At 35.7% G+C, this 20,184-nt stretch overlaps 1 protein-coding gene across 1 annotated transcript in view; it reads left to right on the top strand.

Annotated features, from left to right (window-relative positions):
* Positions 1 to 20,184, top strand: part of LOC107038033 (protein split ends) — a 130,888-nt gene that overhangs the window by 92,042 nt on the left and 18,662 nt on the right. The window contains exons 3-4 of the mRNA XM_015256897.1: positions 16,449 to 16,909; positions 18,242 to 18,870. Coding sequence (XP_015112383.1) covers positions 16,449 to 16,909; positions 18,242 to 18,870 — 1,090 coding nt within the window. The remainder of the gene's footprint in view (positions 1 to 16,448; positions 16,910 to 18,241; positions 18,871 to 20,184) is intronic.

The raw sequence follows: 20,184 nt of genomic DNA on the forward strand, positions 1-20,184 counted from the left end.
TCCCCCCTACCCTACCCTGTCCTGTCCTGATCATGTGTGGACCGTACCAGTCACGTATAAACACGTCATCACAGGTTTTTGTGTATTGAGGAACTCGACATTCCGCTGTTGTTTTTTTCTCATTTCACGGTTTTGTCAGGATGTTTTTCCGGGGGATACTTCGGGATTGGCTGCAGTCGGTGGCAATTATTTTGTGAGATGGGGAATGGAGGATTTTAGCGAATTCCAACACGTATCGACGGGTGCGTGGGGGCATTATGCAATTTTGCTTTTCATTTTTGCCTCCGAATGGAAGCTTTGTAATCGGGATTTTTTTGGTGGTGATATTTCAGTTGCGAAACGATAAACCGAGTTAAGTTGATTTTGACTTTTGCTCAGTTTTCGATGAATATCCCGGAATCTAAAAGAGAGCAAAATTTTTCTCATGATCTTTTTTATAATCCTTAATTCAGTAGCGAAGTGGTAAAAGGAGATAAATCAGTTTTGACTATTGACCAGTTTTCAATCAATATCTCGGAATCTAAGGGAGATAGCAAAATTTTTGGTATAACCTTTTTTGCAGAGCCGATTGAGAGCTACAACAAATGTAATCACGAAAATTTCGCTATCTCCCTTAGATTCGGAAATATTCCTCAAAAACTCAACTGGGAGATGAGTCGACTTGGACCGTTTTACCACTTCGCTACTGAATTGGTCCTACACAAAAAGGTCATGATGAAAAATTTTCTATCTCTTTTAGATTCCGAGATATTTATCAAAAAGTCCAATAGTCAAAATCGACTTAATCCGGTTTACCGTTTCGCTACTGATTTATTTTTACATATAGAGACAAAAAGATTTAGTTTCAAGAGAGTTATTACACCTTTTCTATCACACTGAGTCGAAAATCTCTTGGAATAAGCGACTTTTTCTCTGTGATCGATAGAAAAACATTCCCAAAATCCAGTGAAATTCTCTGAAAATGAGTGATAAATGAGTATTTATTGAAATTCAAAAATTTAATTCAAAAATTTAACCTTCACTTGCACCAAATGCTAACATTTTTTGATCGAGAAATTTCCATGAGTCATTCAACGTGATGGCTACTTGTTCGTCGATGCACCTGTTCAATACTCAAGCGGAAGAAATTCGCTCTCCAATCAAATTTTGTAATACAATGACGATGGTATAGCGACCTTGTGACTCTGAGCGGAATGTTTTTCAATTTAGTTCTCATTATGACAGATATTCTCATTCTGAAACGGCACGTATTCCGCGAGAAAGATAAGCTTCCCGAGCCAAATTCTTTGTTGTTGAAAACAGAGCCAAAATATTCATGTTCATTCTGCGCCTTACAAATCGTGAACGCAAGACAAACAAAATGTTTTTTTTATCGTTTTTTCATATCGCTTCCCGGTTATATCGCTACCCGCTTAGGATATACTGCGATGATGATCAAGACTTTAAGGGTGCCAAGTGAATTTGAAAAAAGATTCAAAAAAATTTTTTTCTTTCCCTCCATCATTGGAGAAATATGTATGCATCCATCCGACGAAATTTCAAACCCGCAACCGGAACTAGACATCGAGAAAATAAATGCGGAAAATCCTCTATTTCGCGTGACGAATCTCGAGAAAGCATGGGATCAAATGGGTACGGCAGGTTGAAATATCTCTCTTATTCACCCCGGTACTTTTAATTGCCGACATTTCTGTGAAGTATTAAGATATTACTATAATTTATGCATTTTTATTGTTTTCTTAACCATCCGAAACCCCAGTCAAGGGATTTTTAATCCCATTTTACTATTATAACGGAGATATCAACATTTTAAAATTGTGAGTTTCACAACTTGCGGCATAAGAATTCACTCTGTCCTAGCACCAGTTGATGTGAATGGGATTTTTCTCTCTTATTCTTCAATAAATCACTGTTTATTGGTGTCTATAACTTTCGTTATTAACCAAAATAATAACTCCAATCGTATTTCACTCTTGATAGACTTTTGGGACTGTCAAAATGGGACGAGCATAGGTACATTTGAAATCGCAAAATAAGGGATTATTTTCTGGGTGAATTGGGATTGTCAGGTGGGGACATTTACTCGTACACACAGGGACAAAAAGATTTAGTTCCAAGAGAATTATCACTTATTTTCAGTCACAATGAGTTGAAAATCTATTGAATGATAAGCGATTTTTTTCTCTGTGATGTAGAGAGAAAAAATCTAAAATCCACTGGAAAATTACAGAAAATTCACTGAAATTACTGAAATTTACCTCTCCTTTCGTACAGTAAAATTAGCCACGATTTTCTACGCAATTTTTATCTAACTTTTCTCTCCGCGTATTGACGTCAGTTGTTCAATATTTTTAGAACTACCACTGAAATTTGAGGTGTAATTTTCGATCTGATGTATATGGATGACGTCCTAGAATATTAAGTAACGAACGTGGTGATCGAAAATGCACTGTAATTCAAGGTGTTTCCGTATTTCTCTGGGGGAATTCGTGAATCCCTGATTCATATCAATTTTTATGGAATGATTAATCTGAAATTTTTCATTTTCATTGATTTTTCTTTTAATTGTGAATTTTCAATGAGGAAATTCCTCGAAAATTTGCTCGAACTGTCCCGTGAAGAGAAATCCCAAGAATTGAAACGGATGCACCGAGAGAACACATTACTTTTGACAAAGACGATTTCGTTGAGGCAAGAAAATATTCTCTTCTCCATTTTTAGAATCGTGAAATCTCGTGGTGAATAATTATGTGCTTACACTGAGGGAAAGAAGTCTTTCAACAGGATGAGAGATTCTCTTTTCCCGAGAAAATTTTCAAGTGTCAGCATGTCTTCCAATAAATTCATACAGTTTGCGTTATATCTAGAATTTAATGGATTGTGAGAATCCACACTTTCCCGATCTAATCACTCATCATCTCCAATTCAGATTTGACGATTTTTAAAATTCAATAGCGAAGTGGTAAAACGGTATAAGTCAATTTTGACTATTGACCAATTTTTAATGAATATCTCGGAATTCAAGGGAGATAGCAACATTTTTGTTATAACCTTTTTTGTAGAGCCGATTGAGAGCTACAACAAATGTAATTACGAAAATTTCGCTATCTCCCTTAGATTCGGAAATATTCCTCAAAAACTCAACTGGGAGATGAGTCGACTTGAACCGTTTTACCACTTCGCTACTGAATTGACAAGAGAATATTTTCTCGTGTCAAGCAAACCTTCTTTGTCAAAAAGAGTTTTTTCTCTTCATGTACTGTTGCTTCTGAGCAGCAGGAAGACTATACTGTTAAAAAAATTTAGCTGAAACTTCCAGTACACTCTTCGGAAATTTTTATGAGACGCAAATGCCACTGAAATTTCAACGAATTTCGTCATTGAAAATTCTGAATTTCGGAGAAAAATCAATGAGAACTGCAAATTTTAATTCAATTATTCTCTGAAAATCAATAGAACACCGGAAAATTCCTATAAATATATTCTTGAATTTTCAATTATTTGAAAATTCAGGGTAATTTGGTACTCAATATTGATGTTTTCATTGAAAATTCAAATAACTCGAAGAATTCTCGTCTTCACGTTTCTCAAAACTATAGAATTCTATTGAAATTTCAACGAAATCTGAAATTTCATGATTTTTTTTTCATCTTTAAATTACATTCTCTGAAAATTAATAGAAAACCGGAAAATTTCTATAAATATATTCATGAATTTTCAATTATTTGACAATTCACGGTAATTTGCTACTGAATATTGATGTTTCCATTGAAAATTCAAATAACTCGAAGAATTCTCGTCTTCACGTTTCTCAAAACTATAGAATTCTATTGAAATTTCAACGAAATCTGAAATTTCATGATTTTTTTTTCATCTTTAAATTACATTCTCTGAAAATTAATAGAAAACCGGAAAATTTCTATAAATATATTCATGAATTTTCAATTATTTGACAATTCACGGTAATTTGCTACTGAATATTGATGTTTCCATTGAAAATTCAAATAACTCGAAGAATTCTCGTCTTCATGTTTGTCAAAATTTTAGAATTCTATTGAATTTTCAACGAAATCTGAAATTTCATGATTTTTTTTTTTTTCACCTTTACACTACATTCTCTGAAAATTAATAGAAAACCGGAAAATTTCTATAAATATATTCTTGAATTTTCAATTATTAGACAATTCACGGTAATTTGGTACTGAATATTGATGTTTTCATTGAAAATTCAAATAACTCGAAGAATTCTCGTCTTCATGTTTCTCAGAATTTTAGAATTCTATTGAATTTTCAATGAAATCTGAAATTTCATGATTTTTTTTTTTTCACCTTTACACTACATTCTCTGAAAATTAATAGAAAACCGGAAAATTTCTATAAATATATTCTTGAATTTTCAATTATTAGACAATTCACGGTAATTTGGAACTGAATATTGATGTTTTCATTGAAAATTCAAATAACTCGAAGAATTCTCGTCTTCATGTTTGTCAAAATTTTAGAATTCTATTGAATTTTCAAAGAAATCTGAAATTTCATGATTTTTTTTTTCACCTTTACACTACATTCTCTGAAAATTAATAGAAAACCGGAAAATTTCTATAAATATATTCTTGAATTTTCAATTATTTGACAATTAATGGTAATTTGGTACTGAATATTGATGTTTTCATTGAAAATTCAAATAACTCGAAGAATTCTCGTCTTCACGTTTCTCAAAATTTCAGAATTCTATTGAATTTTCAACGAAATCTGAAATTTCATGATTTTGTTTTCACCTTTAAATTAAATTCAGTGGCACCATTCTGAAAACAACTAGTGAACTGTCCATGAAATTCAATTTTTTTCTTCTAACAGTGTACGAGAATTCGGAAAACGAAAAGTTTTTTTGCCGGGGTCAACCTCCCCTTAAGTGACTGGAAATTTCTTCGAGAATGCTCTCCGAATCTACGATAACAAAAGAAGGATTTCTCCCGATGGAGATTAGATTGAGTAGTACAAGGTTCGATTTCACTGATGTATTGAGGAACGACTCAATATCAACTATCGAATTTCATGGCTCACGGAAGAATTCCATTTCTCAAGGTGTTACCGACCTTTGCACACCATCTGATACCAATCTTTTGGTGTTCAGCCAGCTCTATACGTAGATTACAATCGCATTCTTTCCGATAAAAACACCTCGGATGGTGCGGCTCCCGAATATATTTCCGTTCAATCACTTGATAATGTACCCGTACTGTTACAAATTTTTGCCTAAAATTTCCGGTACACTTTTTGGAAAATTTTATCGAATTTAATCACCACTGAACTTTCAAGGAATTTCGTCATTGAAAATTCAGTTTCGTGGGAAAATCAAAGAGAACTGTAAACTTCAGTTCCATTTATCCCTGAAAATGAATAGAAAACCAGAACATTCTGGTAAATATATTCTTGAATTTTCAGGACAGTGAAACTGAATGCGATTTACGGGGAAAAAATGATGAAATTTGAGATTTCACTGAAAATTCAATGTAATTTCACTGAAAATCAAATAAATTAACGAATTCTCGTCTTTATACTGCTTAAGATTCTGGAATTTTACTGAATTTGCAGTGAAACCAGAAATTTCATGATTTTTTTTCTCCCAAATCGCATTCAGTGTCACTGTCCTGAGAATTGGTAGTCAACTGCCCATGAAATTTCATTTTTTCTAACGGTATACCCTGTTAAAAATAAATAGCTGATTTTTCCGAAAAAATACCTTGAATTCGAGTTGAGCGGAAAAAGTCAATGACATTTCAAGTTTCTCTGAAAATTCAAGTAAAATTCCAATTTTTTAGCGGCTGGGAAACGAAAATTCCACAATTTACAACAAAAATAAAAAATTTAAAAAAATTTAGAAAAATTTAATTTTAGAAATTTTTCGTGTTGTTGGTGGCGAATGTTCAAGCGAAAATGAATGTTCACTGTCGAATACCCTTGAATTTTCAGGGAATTCGTTTCAAATTCGTGGGATCCTAGGAATTTTGCAGGAATTCTCTGAAAATTCAGAGGATTCTGATGTTTAGGAAGAGATTCCTCTGGATTTTCCTGATTTTTCATTAATATTTCCGGTAGCATTAAACTGAAATTCGCAATTCCCACGAATTTTTCCATGAAATTATGAATTTTCAATGACAAAATGAATTAAGAATTATCATTAATAATACAAGACTGCCGATTAAGCACAAATTCAACTAGAATGTTTCTAGTTATACTAACCTTCGTTTAGAATTTATTTCCCTTTTTAACCTTCAAAATTCAACTTATGTTTCTATATTTTAAGGGGGAAAAATCATAAAATCTCCGATTTGCTTCAAAATTCAATGAAATTCCAAATTTTCAATGAGTTAAAAATTCAAGAATATATTTACCAGAATTTTTCCTGATTTCTATCAATTTCAGGGAATAATTGAAGTAAAATTTACAATTCTCCTCCATTTTTCCTTGACATTCTGGATTTTCAATAACGAAATTCCTTCAAATTCCAGTGAAACTAAAATATGACAAAAATTTTCCCAAAGTGCACCGGAAATTCCAGTATTTTTTTTACAGTGCACACAATTCGTGGATTTTCTATTGATGGTGAACATTCAACAGAATTGGGTTTTTCATATTCAATGGATATCGGAAATGCCAATAATGCCTTGAATTGTGAAATTCATCGGGAGAATTGAACATTGCAATGAGTTGAATTTCAAATAAATTCAATACGCAAGTCCATAGCTACCAGAATTTTCATGTCCAGCCGTTTTATCATTGCGTAAATACAAAATTAAAATAATCCTTAATTAATTCCATCAGCTGGTTCTTCAGTGACAAGACCTCACTTTTCATACAAATTATAAATCATTGGTTCTAATAAGGATTGATGAATACCGACATGTGATGACGATCAGCTGACTAGTTTGGCCTTTACTCACAATCCGAAGTGGCGAATGTATTCACTAGAGACGTCCGGTGTTTCCACCTGCCGTGCAATTAAAAGTCATTAACAGTTCAGTTATCCGAATCGAGTTTGCTCGAAAGCTATTGGAGGTCAATAACGATATTTCACATTAAAAATCTGTCTTCCGCTCAGTTGAACACCTTTACTCTCGTATTTTTCTCTTAATTTTCCCCGCACATCGGAAAACGAGACGATTTTTTCAACTATTTATTTCAAATTCATCAACACGCACTGGAAAAAAATTATATATTGTGTTACTAAGAAAAAAATTGTATATTGTGTGATAGTGCGTAAAGTTTCACTCTTTTGTACGCACGTGTACATTGCTAGAAATTTTTTGAAATTTCATGGAAGATATGATAGTAATTCTAATGAGAGTGACATTGAATCGGATTTAGGAAGAGAATGGGTATGACATTTCAAGTTTTAGGTAGAATTTAAGGAAATTCATGAGTTGTCAGTGGGAGTCACATCGAAATTTTACAATTTGATTAAATTTTCAATAGAATATGAATTTTTGAAAACAAAATAACACGAGTTTTCCATTTTCCCCTGCATTTTCCTGATTTTTATGAATTTTTACAGAATAATTGAGCTGAAAAATAAATTATTTTATTGTAGAATTCCTGGCATTCCTGAAATTGCTGTAAATTCTTGATAAATTTGAGAATAAATGAAAAGCTAGTGTCCAATCTTCGATATAAAACTTGTTTCAGCTCATCACGTGGTGCTAAAAACCGCATTCTGATTAGTCGTGATTCATTCTCGGGGAATAATCAAAGAAAATTTATCCCCAATAGCATTTATAATTGATAATACTTATCCCCAAAATGTTTCTACGTCGTGAAACCGTAAACAAAGATCTCCAGACAGCGTGTCACCTCGCGATTACTTTTTCTAAACCAAATTCTTCATTATTATCTCTGATTATCTCTGACACTTCCGCTTCACCAGATAAGACTTACATAATTCGCTTCGTTTAAACTTTGTCACATGTGACTTCTCCCGGTTTATGTTTGGAAAAGCCAACGTGATGATCTTGAGCATAGAATATGTTACTTAAAACCTTGGCAGGAACGCAGGAGAAAATCAATTACACTGATAGAATGATTCATTTATTCCAAACGAGATTCGTTAACTATTAACGAATGGTAGAGTTGAATATGACCACATGAATATTCGTTAATAGTTAACGAATGGTTCACTTGAATGGCGAAAGTCAAGTCAAGAAGGCTCCTCAACTATACATTCGTTAACTATTAACAAATGAACATTTGGTGGGACCGAATAGACCCTAACCTCCAACCAAAATCCATTCGTTAACAATAACTAATCCGTTCTATCAGTGTAGAAATAGGTAGCAAAGCGGTAAAACAGTTTATCCATCGTTCAACCTTTTCTTGTTCGACCTTTCCCCGTATTAACCCTCATTAGAACCTTCAGTTACAAAAAGTATTGATTCATTCGCGCAAACAAACCGGAAATGCGATCCGCACTGACAGAAAAAATTAATTTGCTCAAGAGAATTTCATTTGAACCAACTATCATTTGGTTGTTAATCTTCAAATAAACATGATTTCTTAGTAAATGCCAGTTATCTCTTCTTGAGATACATTTGATTGGGAGAAATCGAACTTCTCCAGAATTGAAGTTCCTTTTATTGGTCGCAATAATGAGAGTATTTGATTCCTTTCTAGCCAAAAGTTTGCCAACTCCAGAAATTCGTTGGTTTACTCGAAAATCAAAATTATTATCATGACTACATACTTTGTTATCTCAATCGACACAATCATACGTTGTTCCAAGTAAATTATAATTGAAGTGAGCATTTCGTATGTCGGATTAGGATGAATATTGTTACGCGGAAAAAGCTTTGAGATTATAGTAAGATGTCGTTGAGTTGAAAGAAGTTTATATTTCTTGACTAAAAAAAATCGCATTAGTTTACAATAACAGAATCACTGATTACGGCAATTCAACACAAACTTGGATATCACAAATTTCGGTCAATGTGATGTACGGAAAGCTCAATTTAAACATCGGCTTCATTCGAGAAAACAACATTTAATTCATTCCTCAATGTAATCATCTCCTAGGTACGAATTTTTTATCAATTCATGCAAGTAGAAAATTTCTCAACTGGAGATTATATTAGGCTAAAAAAATAGAATTTTTCCCTTTTTGTGGTGAATACATGTGACTTGACGCCGAGGACTGTTTTATTTGATTCAAGCAAATGTATCTCAAGAAGAAATAATTGACATTCACCGTAAGATCTTATTTATTTGAAATTAGTTCAAGTGTATAATACTTGTTTCAACAAAGAAACACCTCAATAAAAATCATTTTTTCTATCAGTGCAGGGGGAGTAGCGCTCTGACAGACCGCGTACGGTAAACGTGCGTTTTCGGAGGGGGTCTCGTTCAAAAGTTAAAATCTTGTTCAGTGAGCACAGAAATTAGAACATGAGTAAGTCATTTATTGTAATAGGAGAGGTTGGGGTAAAATGGACACTTTTGACTTTTTAAAAAATGTTAATGACAGGTTGAAATGGTGATGAAATTCAATAATTTTTTTCAATGCAAAGAACAATTCTTGCCCTTTGTGATGAGTCTAAACTGAGCGCCATTGATAAATTTGTTTCTGAGTTATGAGTAATTAAAAAAAAGTCTAGTGTCCATTTTACCCCACTCTCCCCTATGAAAATTTAACAGCTGATAAATTGCCACATATGATTTTCATCGGTCGTATTGCTTTTTGCAACGAGAATGATTATAAAAAATCAATTGAAAAAAGAAGTATCGACAGGGAATCGAATTTTCCGCAGCGCCGTCAGCGGTCCACAAAATCTCAATTATTCTCAAACATTATGGCGCGCGTCTCCAGAACAAAAATGCACGATACCCCGAGACCATTGACAGCAGCAGCATTATTATTTTTTATTCCCCACACCAATTTGCAAATCCAGACATGTCTGCATTTACAATCGCTCTGGTGACAATATCCCCCTCGTGTGTCGTCTCGGTTTCCTCGAAGAGCCAGCTGACCGTGACGGCGCCGACGATAAATGCGACGCGTCGGGACGAGTTTATCCGCCACTGTTGCCAAGTGTCATCCCCCATAACTCACGAAGAGCGCATGCGCTCGTGCGATCACTAGAGCTCAAAGTTATTACATGTGTACGAAGGGAGCTGGCCAATCAGTGTGGGAAAAGGGTTGGGACGCGCTACGTTGTTCCTAGTAATGGACAAATGATTCTTATTATTTTGCTTATCGCATTGTCACAGCACTGTCCCCCGCCTGACGATTGTTATCTGACTTTTGTTGTCTGGCGGTGATATGGCGGACAGGAATTGCGTAAAATCAATTGTCCCATGCGCTTTATTTATTTGATGGGTGGGAGCGCAGGGCAACCCTAGTGGAAAACAGTGTTACCAGATCGTGACGTCATCCCATTTAAAATTGTACAGGTTTTGGTTATAAACCCCCAAAATCTGGCAACCCTGGTGGAAAAACATAAGGCAGAGGCGTAACATGCCTGATCAGAATTTCGGATCGGACTTGATCAGCTTCTGATCGAGACCTGAACAGAATTTCCACTCGGGTGGAGAAAGTACCGAAGATAGTAGGGGAGGGTACGGTAAAATGGACACTTTAGACTTTTATAAAATTATCCATAACTCAGAAACAAACCGACGTCGGTGGCCGAAGCGGCTAGGTGCGAGCCTAGTGTGCGAAAGGTTGTGAGTTCGATTCCCCGTGGAACCGAGTTTTTCAACCGGAGGCTCCGGCGAGCGGGAGGTCGCTAATATAGTGACCGCCTGTACCGGCATGGGTTTTCTGTGGTTTCCCATGCTACTCCTATGTTCTATTGGGACCGCTAATTACCGATGGCGGCGCTCGTTTTCACCAATATGGACGATTTTGGCTTCTCATATACACGCTAACACAAGCCCAAATTGGGTTGTATACTGTCTGTGTGCAGCCCAATATCCGCCATTCATAGGTGGCGTTTTGATATTTAGCGTTTCCAATAGGAGTGCGAATGCGGTGCAGTGTAGAATCCACAGCCCCATGCATAGGGTTGGATAGGGCCGATTAGCCAATCAGAGGGCAGAAAGGGCAATATAAAAAAAAAAAAACCCAGAAACAAATGTATCAATAGAGCTCAGTTTAGGCTCATCAGAAAGGGAAAGAATTGTTCTTTGCATTGAAGAAAAAAAGATTAAATTTCATCAACATTTCAACCCGTCACTAATATTTTTAAAAAAGTCAAAAGTGTTCATTTTACCCCATCCTCCCCTAATAAACATTTTGGGACCGAGAGGGTAATAAAATAGGTACGTGAGGATTTTGAATTTGGCAGGATTAGTTGTTAAGGGTAATGAAATTATTCGGGAAGGAGCTCTTGGATTCTAGACATTTGGTAGCCACAGGGTACATGTGGGGGTTTATGAAAAGGTCTTGGGGAAAGGAATTCTAATAGAAATAGTGGGTATACAACAGTATTCCTCGTGTGTGATCATGTGATCAATTATTTTTTCTATTGATCGACAATCCAAAAATTCTATTGAATTTCTATTGAACTGTTCTATTAGTTTTAGGCCGATTCTATTGGAATGTTCAATACAAAATATTCAGTAGACAAAGTCAATAGAATTCAATTTTTCGAAGAAAAAAAATCAATTCAGTCACGAAGTTTTTGAAACCTTTAGGAAACAATATTTTTCGGAATTGCTGTATCTTAAAAACTTTTTGACCGATTGAGCCGGCATTTCTTTCAGAAGTGCTCTTAAATAATAGTAATTACCGTCAGTGAAACGGTCTCGGATTCCTGAAGAAACGAGGCCCAGTTATGGATCTGTATTGTTCTCAATAACTTGGAATTGTTGAGGGGATATTTTTGGCTTCAGAGAAAGTATACAGCCCATAATTTCCATTCAACTTCGTTCATCACAGTAAATATATAGGGTCACCTGGTGTTTCGGCTAAATGTAACCGAATTCCGTAATCGGTACCGGTTCTATAACCGGGTCAATGACGGTGTGCGATGAAATTTTAGGTTTTTAGCTTCAATTTTTCTCGTTTTTTGCGAAGATTTATCAAAAATTTCAAAAAAATCTACACATACATACACTATTAGAACATTACTTCTGAAATTTCAAGTAAAAAATCGTGAAATTTTTAACAATCACTCGAAATTTTTATGTATTTTGCTATTGAAAAACCACACGGAAATTTTGGATAAAAATTATCCAACCGTTTTAGTTTATTCGTCTTTTGTATACCCTCTTGAGTGTTTACATTTTTTGTTGCCCAACCCCTTAGGATCTATAAATGTTGATAGTAGAGCCATATTGGTTACCTCAAGTTTTACAAAATGTTTGAACATTACATGTCATAATACATATTACATATTGCTATTACTAGAATACATTGTTCATCCTTTACATAAGTAATCACATCCTACCGTTCTATAAAAGTGTATCATGAGTCATCGTTTGTTCATTTCTGTCCCGAAATTTAGTAAAAATTAATATATGATGATCAAATTTTATTATACGTTAGAGGAATTTTATCCTGATAAAAATAAAAATTACCGTGCCGGTAGAGTAAAAATTACTGTACCGGGCTCGACAAATGAATCCGTGAGATTTAGAGTGTCACAAATTTTGGCCCCTCACGTGGAACATGTAGTTTTTCGGTTGAGCTAATTTATTTCCTTAGTGTACTGGAAAATTCAATTCAGTAGCGAAGTGGTAAAACAGTTTAAGTCGACTTATCTTCCAGTCGAGTTTTTGAGAAATATTTCCGAATCTAAGGGAGATAACGAAATTTTTGTAATTACATTTGTTGTAGCACTCAGTCGGCTCTACAAAAAAGGTTATAACAACAATTTTGCTGTCTCCCTTAGATTCCGAGATATTCATTGAAAACTGGTCAATAGTCAAAATTGATTTGTACCGTTTTACCACTTCGCTGCTGAATTCAATTTCATGAAAATTCGGCCTCCAATTAGATAAGATGATGAAAGGGCTTGAAATTCATAGGTTTCGGGCGAGTATTGCCTCGCACTATCTACTAAATGAAAATCGACTGTATAGATATTGCACTACACACTGTACATTTGGAATTCTATAATATAGAGTTCAAATTAGAGGGGATTGAGGGGAAATGGACCCTTGATTTTTTTCTCTGACATTAACAGACACCAAAGAGTGGCAATAAATGAAACATGGCCTTCACAAGGAGTAGAATGTAACACATGGCGAAGATTTTCTATTTTTAAAAATATTGATTCATTGAATCATCCATTTGGAGTTCGTCTTACACTGTTAGAAATTTTTTTAAATTTCATGGAAGATGTTATAGTAAATCTCATGAGAGTGACATTGAATCGAATTTAGCCAAAGAATGGCTATGAAATTTCAAGTGTAAAGTAGAATTCACGGAAATTCTTGAGTTTTCAGTGGGAGTGAGATGGAAATTTAACAACTTGATCGAATTTTCAGTGGAGCATAAATATTCAGAAACACATGACATGAATTTTCAATTTTTCCCTAAATTTTCGCGGTTTTTCTAAATTTTTACAGAATAATTGACCTGAAAAAACAAGTATTTTATTGATTTCCAGATCATTTGAACAGAAAATCCCTGGAATATTTGATTTCCCAATGACGAGATTTCCTGTTTCAGTGGAATTTGAACAGAATAACAATTTCCGGAATTTGGTGCGGAAATTTATATTTTTTGCGCTTTATTTTGACGCTTTTCCCCACCTGTATCCTCAATTTACAAATCACACAAGCTCATGTTACAGGTCGCCCAAGAAAACTTCATTATGTATATACATGTAAAAGCCTACGCATTGCAGAAATAGTTAAATCGAATAAAAATCTTGAAATGAAAAAAATAATTCATCTGGGTCAATATCAATCCAAACGATAAAAAAGAGTATTAACTATCTGCATACTGCGTTAATTTGTCGCCTGAACGAATGCATAATTATTTGACCCTCATTAAAGATACGGAAAGCTTCAAGTGGCATTAACTGCGATATTGACGGTATCCTACAACTCCGATGAGACAGCACTTCACCCACAGCAATCCTGCCCAGAGTGTTCACACGCTCTCCCACAATGTTTGCGATAATGACGTATTATTGATTCAATCGAACGACTCGTCATTCCCAGATAGCTCTACAACATCAAGTGCGCAACAGTATAATTCATGCTTTTTGCATTGATTTGATATAATAGTCTCCAATCCCCCCTCCTCTTCCTCCCCCTCCCCCTCCGCCTCACGTTACGACTCCCTGTTTCCATCTCTGTTCCGTGCGATCGCATGATGCGAAGCACTACTTTTAACTTCACTCATTCCGAAGTTTTCGAACAACTTCGCTTGACTTGAAACACTGAAGAGGATTTATTAGATTGGACGTACGCCATCCAGTGGTTTATGTAATTACAAACTGGTAGCTGAGATGCATTAAGTTTTCACGAATGCTTGCACCTTCTGACGTCGCAATTCTCCATATTTCATTACACGACTTCTATATTCATCGTAATTCAATATTCGAATTGAATCTTATAGGTCAAGTGAGTTTAGATAATTCAGTATGCTACGTCGACATTTAAGAAATTAAATAGATTCCTTATTTCAAATGGAATATATATTTTATCACAGCTGTTTCCGGTGACAGAATATCCAACGCGAGAACTATTTTTATTACACAAATTTTTATTGGATTTTTTAATAGAATGAATTTGAATATACGGCGCATTCAAATCAAATGAAACTATTCAATATTTTTCTGATCACTACGAAAATATTCATGCAGGTGTTTTTAATTAAATATGAAGTGACTAATTCATTTATATCGAATGATTTGTTTGATCCAAATAAAGAATTATTATATGGGGAGGAATTCCCTATCTTCTCCGTCTAATCAATGATTGTGAAATTCCGTGAAATTTCGGTGGAACTGTAATTTAATAACAATTTCCAACAAATTCCCGAGTAATAACAAACTAGTGGCTGAGATGCATCAAGTGTACGGAGTGTACCGGAGGGATTCACGCAGGAGTGTGAATAGCCACTGCCTTTAATTAAATATGAAATGAATAATTCATTAATTGCAAGAAAATCCGCTATTAGAATGACATAAACGATTTGTTTGACCCACATATTGAGATTTATTCTATCGTTCACTTCATTAGATTACTGATCAGCTGCACACGTGACCCTTCAAGTTGTCTGGTCAGTCCTATCTTAAATACAATATCAGCGCACACATAGACTGTGTAAAAGTTATATAGTTGGAAATAAAATTCATTCATTCATTCACGATGCGTTTGATCCTAATACCAATTATTACATAGGAATAAATCTGGCGATCTTTATCTTCTCTGTCTAAGTATTTAATTTTTATATAATAAAGTGTATATTTGGATCAAGGAAACAGTTGTTCATATTAAAAAACAGTTTATTTGATGGAAAAAAAGGCGAATAAAAATTGAGCTTGAATTTGGTTAATTAAATAATAATTTGGAAAATCATTTATTTGATTGAATCAATTCATTTTTTGAAACTAATATTCAGGCGAAGGTAAAAAAATTTAATGTCGGGGGAGTGTTGGCTACCAACGTTAGGATCTTGGCTACCAACGTTGACTGCCAATGTTAGGATAATATTGACTATCAACGTTGAGGAAATGTTGGCTGTCACTACCAACGTTGGGGCAGTGTTGGCTGTCAACGTTAAGACAATATTGACTACCAACGTTGAGGCAATGTTGGCTGTCACTACCAACGTCGGGGCAGTGTTGGCTGCCAACGTTCAGACAATATTGGCTACCAACGTTAGGATAATATTGACTATCAACGTTGGGGCAATGTTGGCTGTCACTACCAACGTTGGAGCAGTGTTGGTTGCCAACGTTAAGATAATATTGACTACCAACGTTAGGATAATATTGACTATCAACGTTGGGGCAATATCGGCTGCCACTAGGAACGTTGGGGCAGTGTCGGCTGTCAATGTTGGCCCAATGCTGGCTGCCAACGTCAGCGCAATGTTGGTTATTAACGTTGGGGTATTGGCTACCAACGTTAGGATAATGTTGACTATCAACGTTGGGGCAATATTGGCTGCCACTACGAACGTTGGGGCACTGTCGGCTGTTAATGTTGGCCCAATGCTGGCTGTCAACGTCAGCGCAATGTTGGTTATTAACGTGGGGGTATTGGCTACCAACGTTAAGATAATATTGAATGTCAACGTCGGGGCAATGTTGGCTCGCCAACGTTGGGATAATGTTTACTTCAACGAATCATTGAGTTCAATTCAGAATACATCATCATAAAAATATATCAATTATGTCCTGACGAAAGCAATTTCCCACTTTTTTGAAAAACAAAATCCCCTCCATCAATAAAAAAAACCCATCGTTTTAACACAATCCACGAAATAATTTCAGAAGTTCTGAGGATCATGGATCCAGCGTCGTTGGTACCGTCGGTAGTGGCGTTAACTCAGTCACCGGAGTCACAGCAGATCGTGTCAACGAGCGAGTTGTCGACAGAAGTAACGAGACTTTCGAGTCCCGTGTATCCCACGGAGGTTTCTATCCCAGTGAGAGAAGTAATAGGGTTGAACACACGGTCGATTCGTCAGCGGTCGAGACGGGTGGTTACATACCACGTGGTAGGCCAACACCGAGTAGTGGCTACCACGTGACGTCAACGAGGGCGAGGGATCGGCTTTATCCAAGAACTAGCTCTTATCCAACGGGTCCACCGCCACCGTCCCATATAGATCGCCATCGGGGGAGTATACCAATGTCGTCCTGGCTTGGGTATGAGACAGGCTCGTCTAGGTATGCGTCTGGACCACCGCCACCCTCGCCCGCTGCTACTGACAATTACCAGGAGGAATCTGGTGAGAATCCTTTGCATTCAATAATGTTGTTCGTTTCAGTAGCGAAATGGTAAAACGGTTTAAGGCCCGGGTTTACTATCTTTCGAATGTTATCTCGATGTTTTTTTTCAGCTTTCGTCATCTGAAATTGTCAATTGAGTCCTGCATCATGCAGAAGTTTTGAAAAATTATGAATGAATAATCAACGAAAAGTAGAAAAAATTCTCAATTTTTTCAAAGAGCATTTTTAATTTATATTCAGGATAAGTTGAAGAACACGAAATTGAAAAAAATCTGATTTATGGTGAGAAATGGCGGCCTGTCACCCAATATCATGCAGGGGGAAGACTGATTTCGTAAATCTTTTCCCACACTGCACAGAGACATTTATTACGGAAAAGGCTCTTTGAAAAAAGTTGTAATATTTTGGAGAATTTTTTAATCACACTTTTATCACATAAAAATAGCAGATGACTACATACCACTGTTTTGAAAATTGAGATACCTAGATGAAACTGAAACTAGCAGAATATTTGTCAGCGGAAAATTCAATTTAGAGGATATTTAAGTGTAAGAGAGTTGAATAATCATATGTACAAATGTTTCTTAAGTGCGAAAGAGTTTGTACCTTACTTCAAAACATTTGTACACCCCTAGATTCGTCCAAGACAAATATTCTGCTGTCGAATCTTGCGCTAGTTTCAGCTTCATGATACCTAGCAGTCACTTCCCATGAGGAGTTAGTGTTTTGTTATCCACCATGGAAAATGAGAGCTAATAGATAATTTGCCACAGCGAATCAGATGTTTGTAATTTCCACTTTTTTCAACTCATTCTGAATCTCAATTAAAAACGCTCTTTGAAAAAGTTCAGAATTTTTTCCATTTTTTTTATCATAACATCATAGTTTTTGGGAATTTCTACATGATGTACCACTCAATTGACAATTTTGGATTACGAAAGATAAAAAAAATCCAGATAGCATTCGAAAGATAGTACACCCGGGTCTTAAGCCAATTTTGTCTATTGACCAATTTTTGACGAATATCTCGGAATCTGAAAGAGAAAATTTTTTGTCATGACCTTTTCTGTAGAACCCATGAGGGCTATGTGACCTTTTTTGTAGAACCCATTGAGGGCTATAAAAAAGGTCATGAGAAAGGTTTGCTATCTCTCTCAGATTCCGCTATCTTCATTAAAAATTGGCCAATAGTCAAAATCGACTAAAACAGTTTCACCACTTCGCTACTGAATTCATTTCCCAAGCGACTTGATAACTCCCCCAACACAATTTTCCTCGTTCTCCCCAAATCACCAAAACCACCCAATAACCACGCCACCAATTGTCCCCAGGTGGTGGCAACGTCGGAAGCGGTAACACCGGCAGCAACAGCGGTACCTCAAGACAACACAAAAAACAGCGAAGAAAATCGAGAAGTGGTAGCAGTTCGCCAAGTGGCTCGAGTCGCTCTGGCAGTAGTAGTAGCAGTCGTAGTAACAGTTCAGGTGGTAGTACATCTGGTGGGAGTAGTTCACCGGGCAGTTCACCCCACCGTACCGGCAATGCAGCTGTTTCGGATGACAGGAGGCCACTGGCAATATGCGTTAGAAATTTGCCAGCGAGAAGTAGTGATACCTCTTTGAAGGACGGACTTTTTCACGAGTACAAGAAGCACGGAAAGGTCACGTGGGTGAAGGTTGTTGGAGCAGCTGGTGACAGGTATGCACTTGTCTGCTTCAAAAAGCCGGAGGATGTGGAGAAAGCGCTCGAGGTGTCGCACGATAAATTATTCTTCGGTTGTAAAATCGAAGTGGCACCTTATCAGGGGTATGACGTGGAGGACAATGAGTTCAGGCCCTACGAAGCTGAACTCGATGAGTATCATCCGAAGGCAACGAGAACCCTCTTCATCGGCAATCTCGAGAAGGATGTCACGGCGTCGGAGCTCAGAAAACACTTCGAACCTTTTGGGGAAATTATCGTACGTTATTTCAATTACTTAACTTCAATCTCAATAGCGCGAATGCATAAACCTTTGCCATTGCGTAATATCTGATATGCTAAGAACTTTGAGTCAGAAGTCTTTATGTAATGCGTCTGTAAATGTTGTGTCGAGATTGCGGGGCTGCTGATAATGATGATAAAACGTTGAGTTATGCAATTGGCAGTGGGGGCGTTCGGGTTGGGGTAAGAAATACAACTGAGTGTGACGAAAATCGTGGTTCTGGTATTGAGCTCTTCTTTGGGGATAAGGGGCTGGGGAGGGTGGGACAGTATGGGGATATCAGACGGTTTTTAATATTCGTCGCTGAAGAATAAATTAAGAGGAAGAGGAGTCTTCAGAGAACAAAATGATTGCATTTTGTCAGCAATTCAATGAGGTCTTAACTAATTCTACAATTTTTTTTTGCAGTTTTCGATCGGGTTTTGCTGGGTTTCGTGTTTGAAAATATTTTCTGAAATGTTTGGGAATAGAACAAAAATTGTACTTTAAGAATACCCAAATTTAGCCAATTAAATTATGGTGATTTGAAGTTATTTCAGAAAAATTCATTGTTACTTATATCCAATTGTTTTTATTATTATACTTATATCAAGTTGTCAATTAAAAATTGAAATTGCTGGCTTCTTTATCAATGTCATCTGTTATTGATGATTTAAAGAAAACGTTTCTATCGATATTTTCGAAATATTTCAAAAATTTTCCAAATATAATTAAAGCCAATTGTTCAATCTTTCTGATTTTCTGGAAATCGATGTTAAAAAATAAAGAAGGCTGGTCTTATTAAATAGAGAATGAAGAGTACTCTTCAACGAAAAAAATAACTCAATTTTATCAGCAATTAAATGAGGTTTGGACATTTCGAAGAAAATTCTAAAAGATTTTTTAATTTGTTCTTCGCCCAAACTACTTCAGAGATGGCCAAATTTAGTCGATTAAGTTATAATAATCTGAAGTTACTTCAAAAAATTTCATCATTATATATATTAAGTCGTCAATTAAAATTTCCATTCATATTTGACAAATATCACAAAAAATAATAATTAACACCAATTGTTCAATCTTTCTGATTTTCAGAAAATCGATATTAAAAAACAGAGAAACGTATCGGGTTATGCATTCTGCCAGTGCCCTGACATAAAATTTTTCTAATATTCATAACTTAAGAATCAATGGATGAATAGCATTCAGGCTAGTCTTATCACACAGAGAAAGAAAAATACTCGTCAAGTAACAAAGTCATCGATTAAAACTTGAAATTGTTGATTTTCTCATCTATCAATGCTGACTTAC

The sequence above is a fragment of the Diachasma alloeum genome, unplaced genomic scaffold (genome assembly GCF_001412515.2).
Source record: "Diachasma alloeum isolate Michigan unplaced genomic scaffold, Dall2.0 Dall_scaffold_00277, whole genome shotgun sequence".
Classification (NCBI taxonomy): Eukaryota; Metazoa; Arthropoda; class Insecta; order Hymenoptera; family Braconidae; genus Diachasma; species Diachasma alloeum.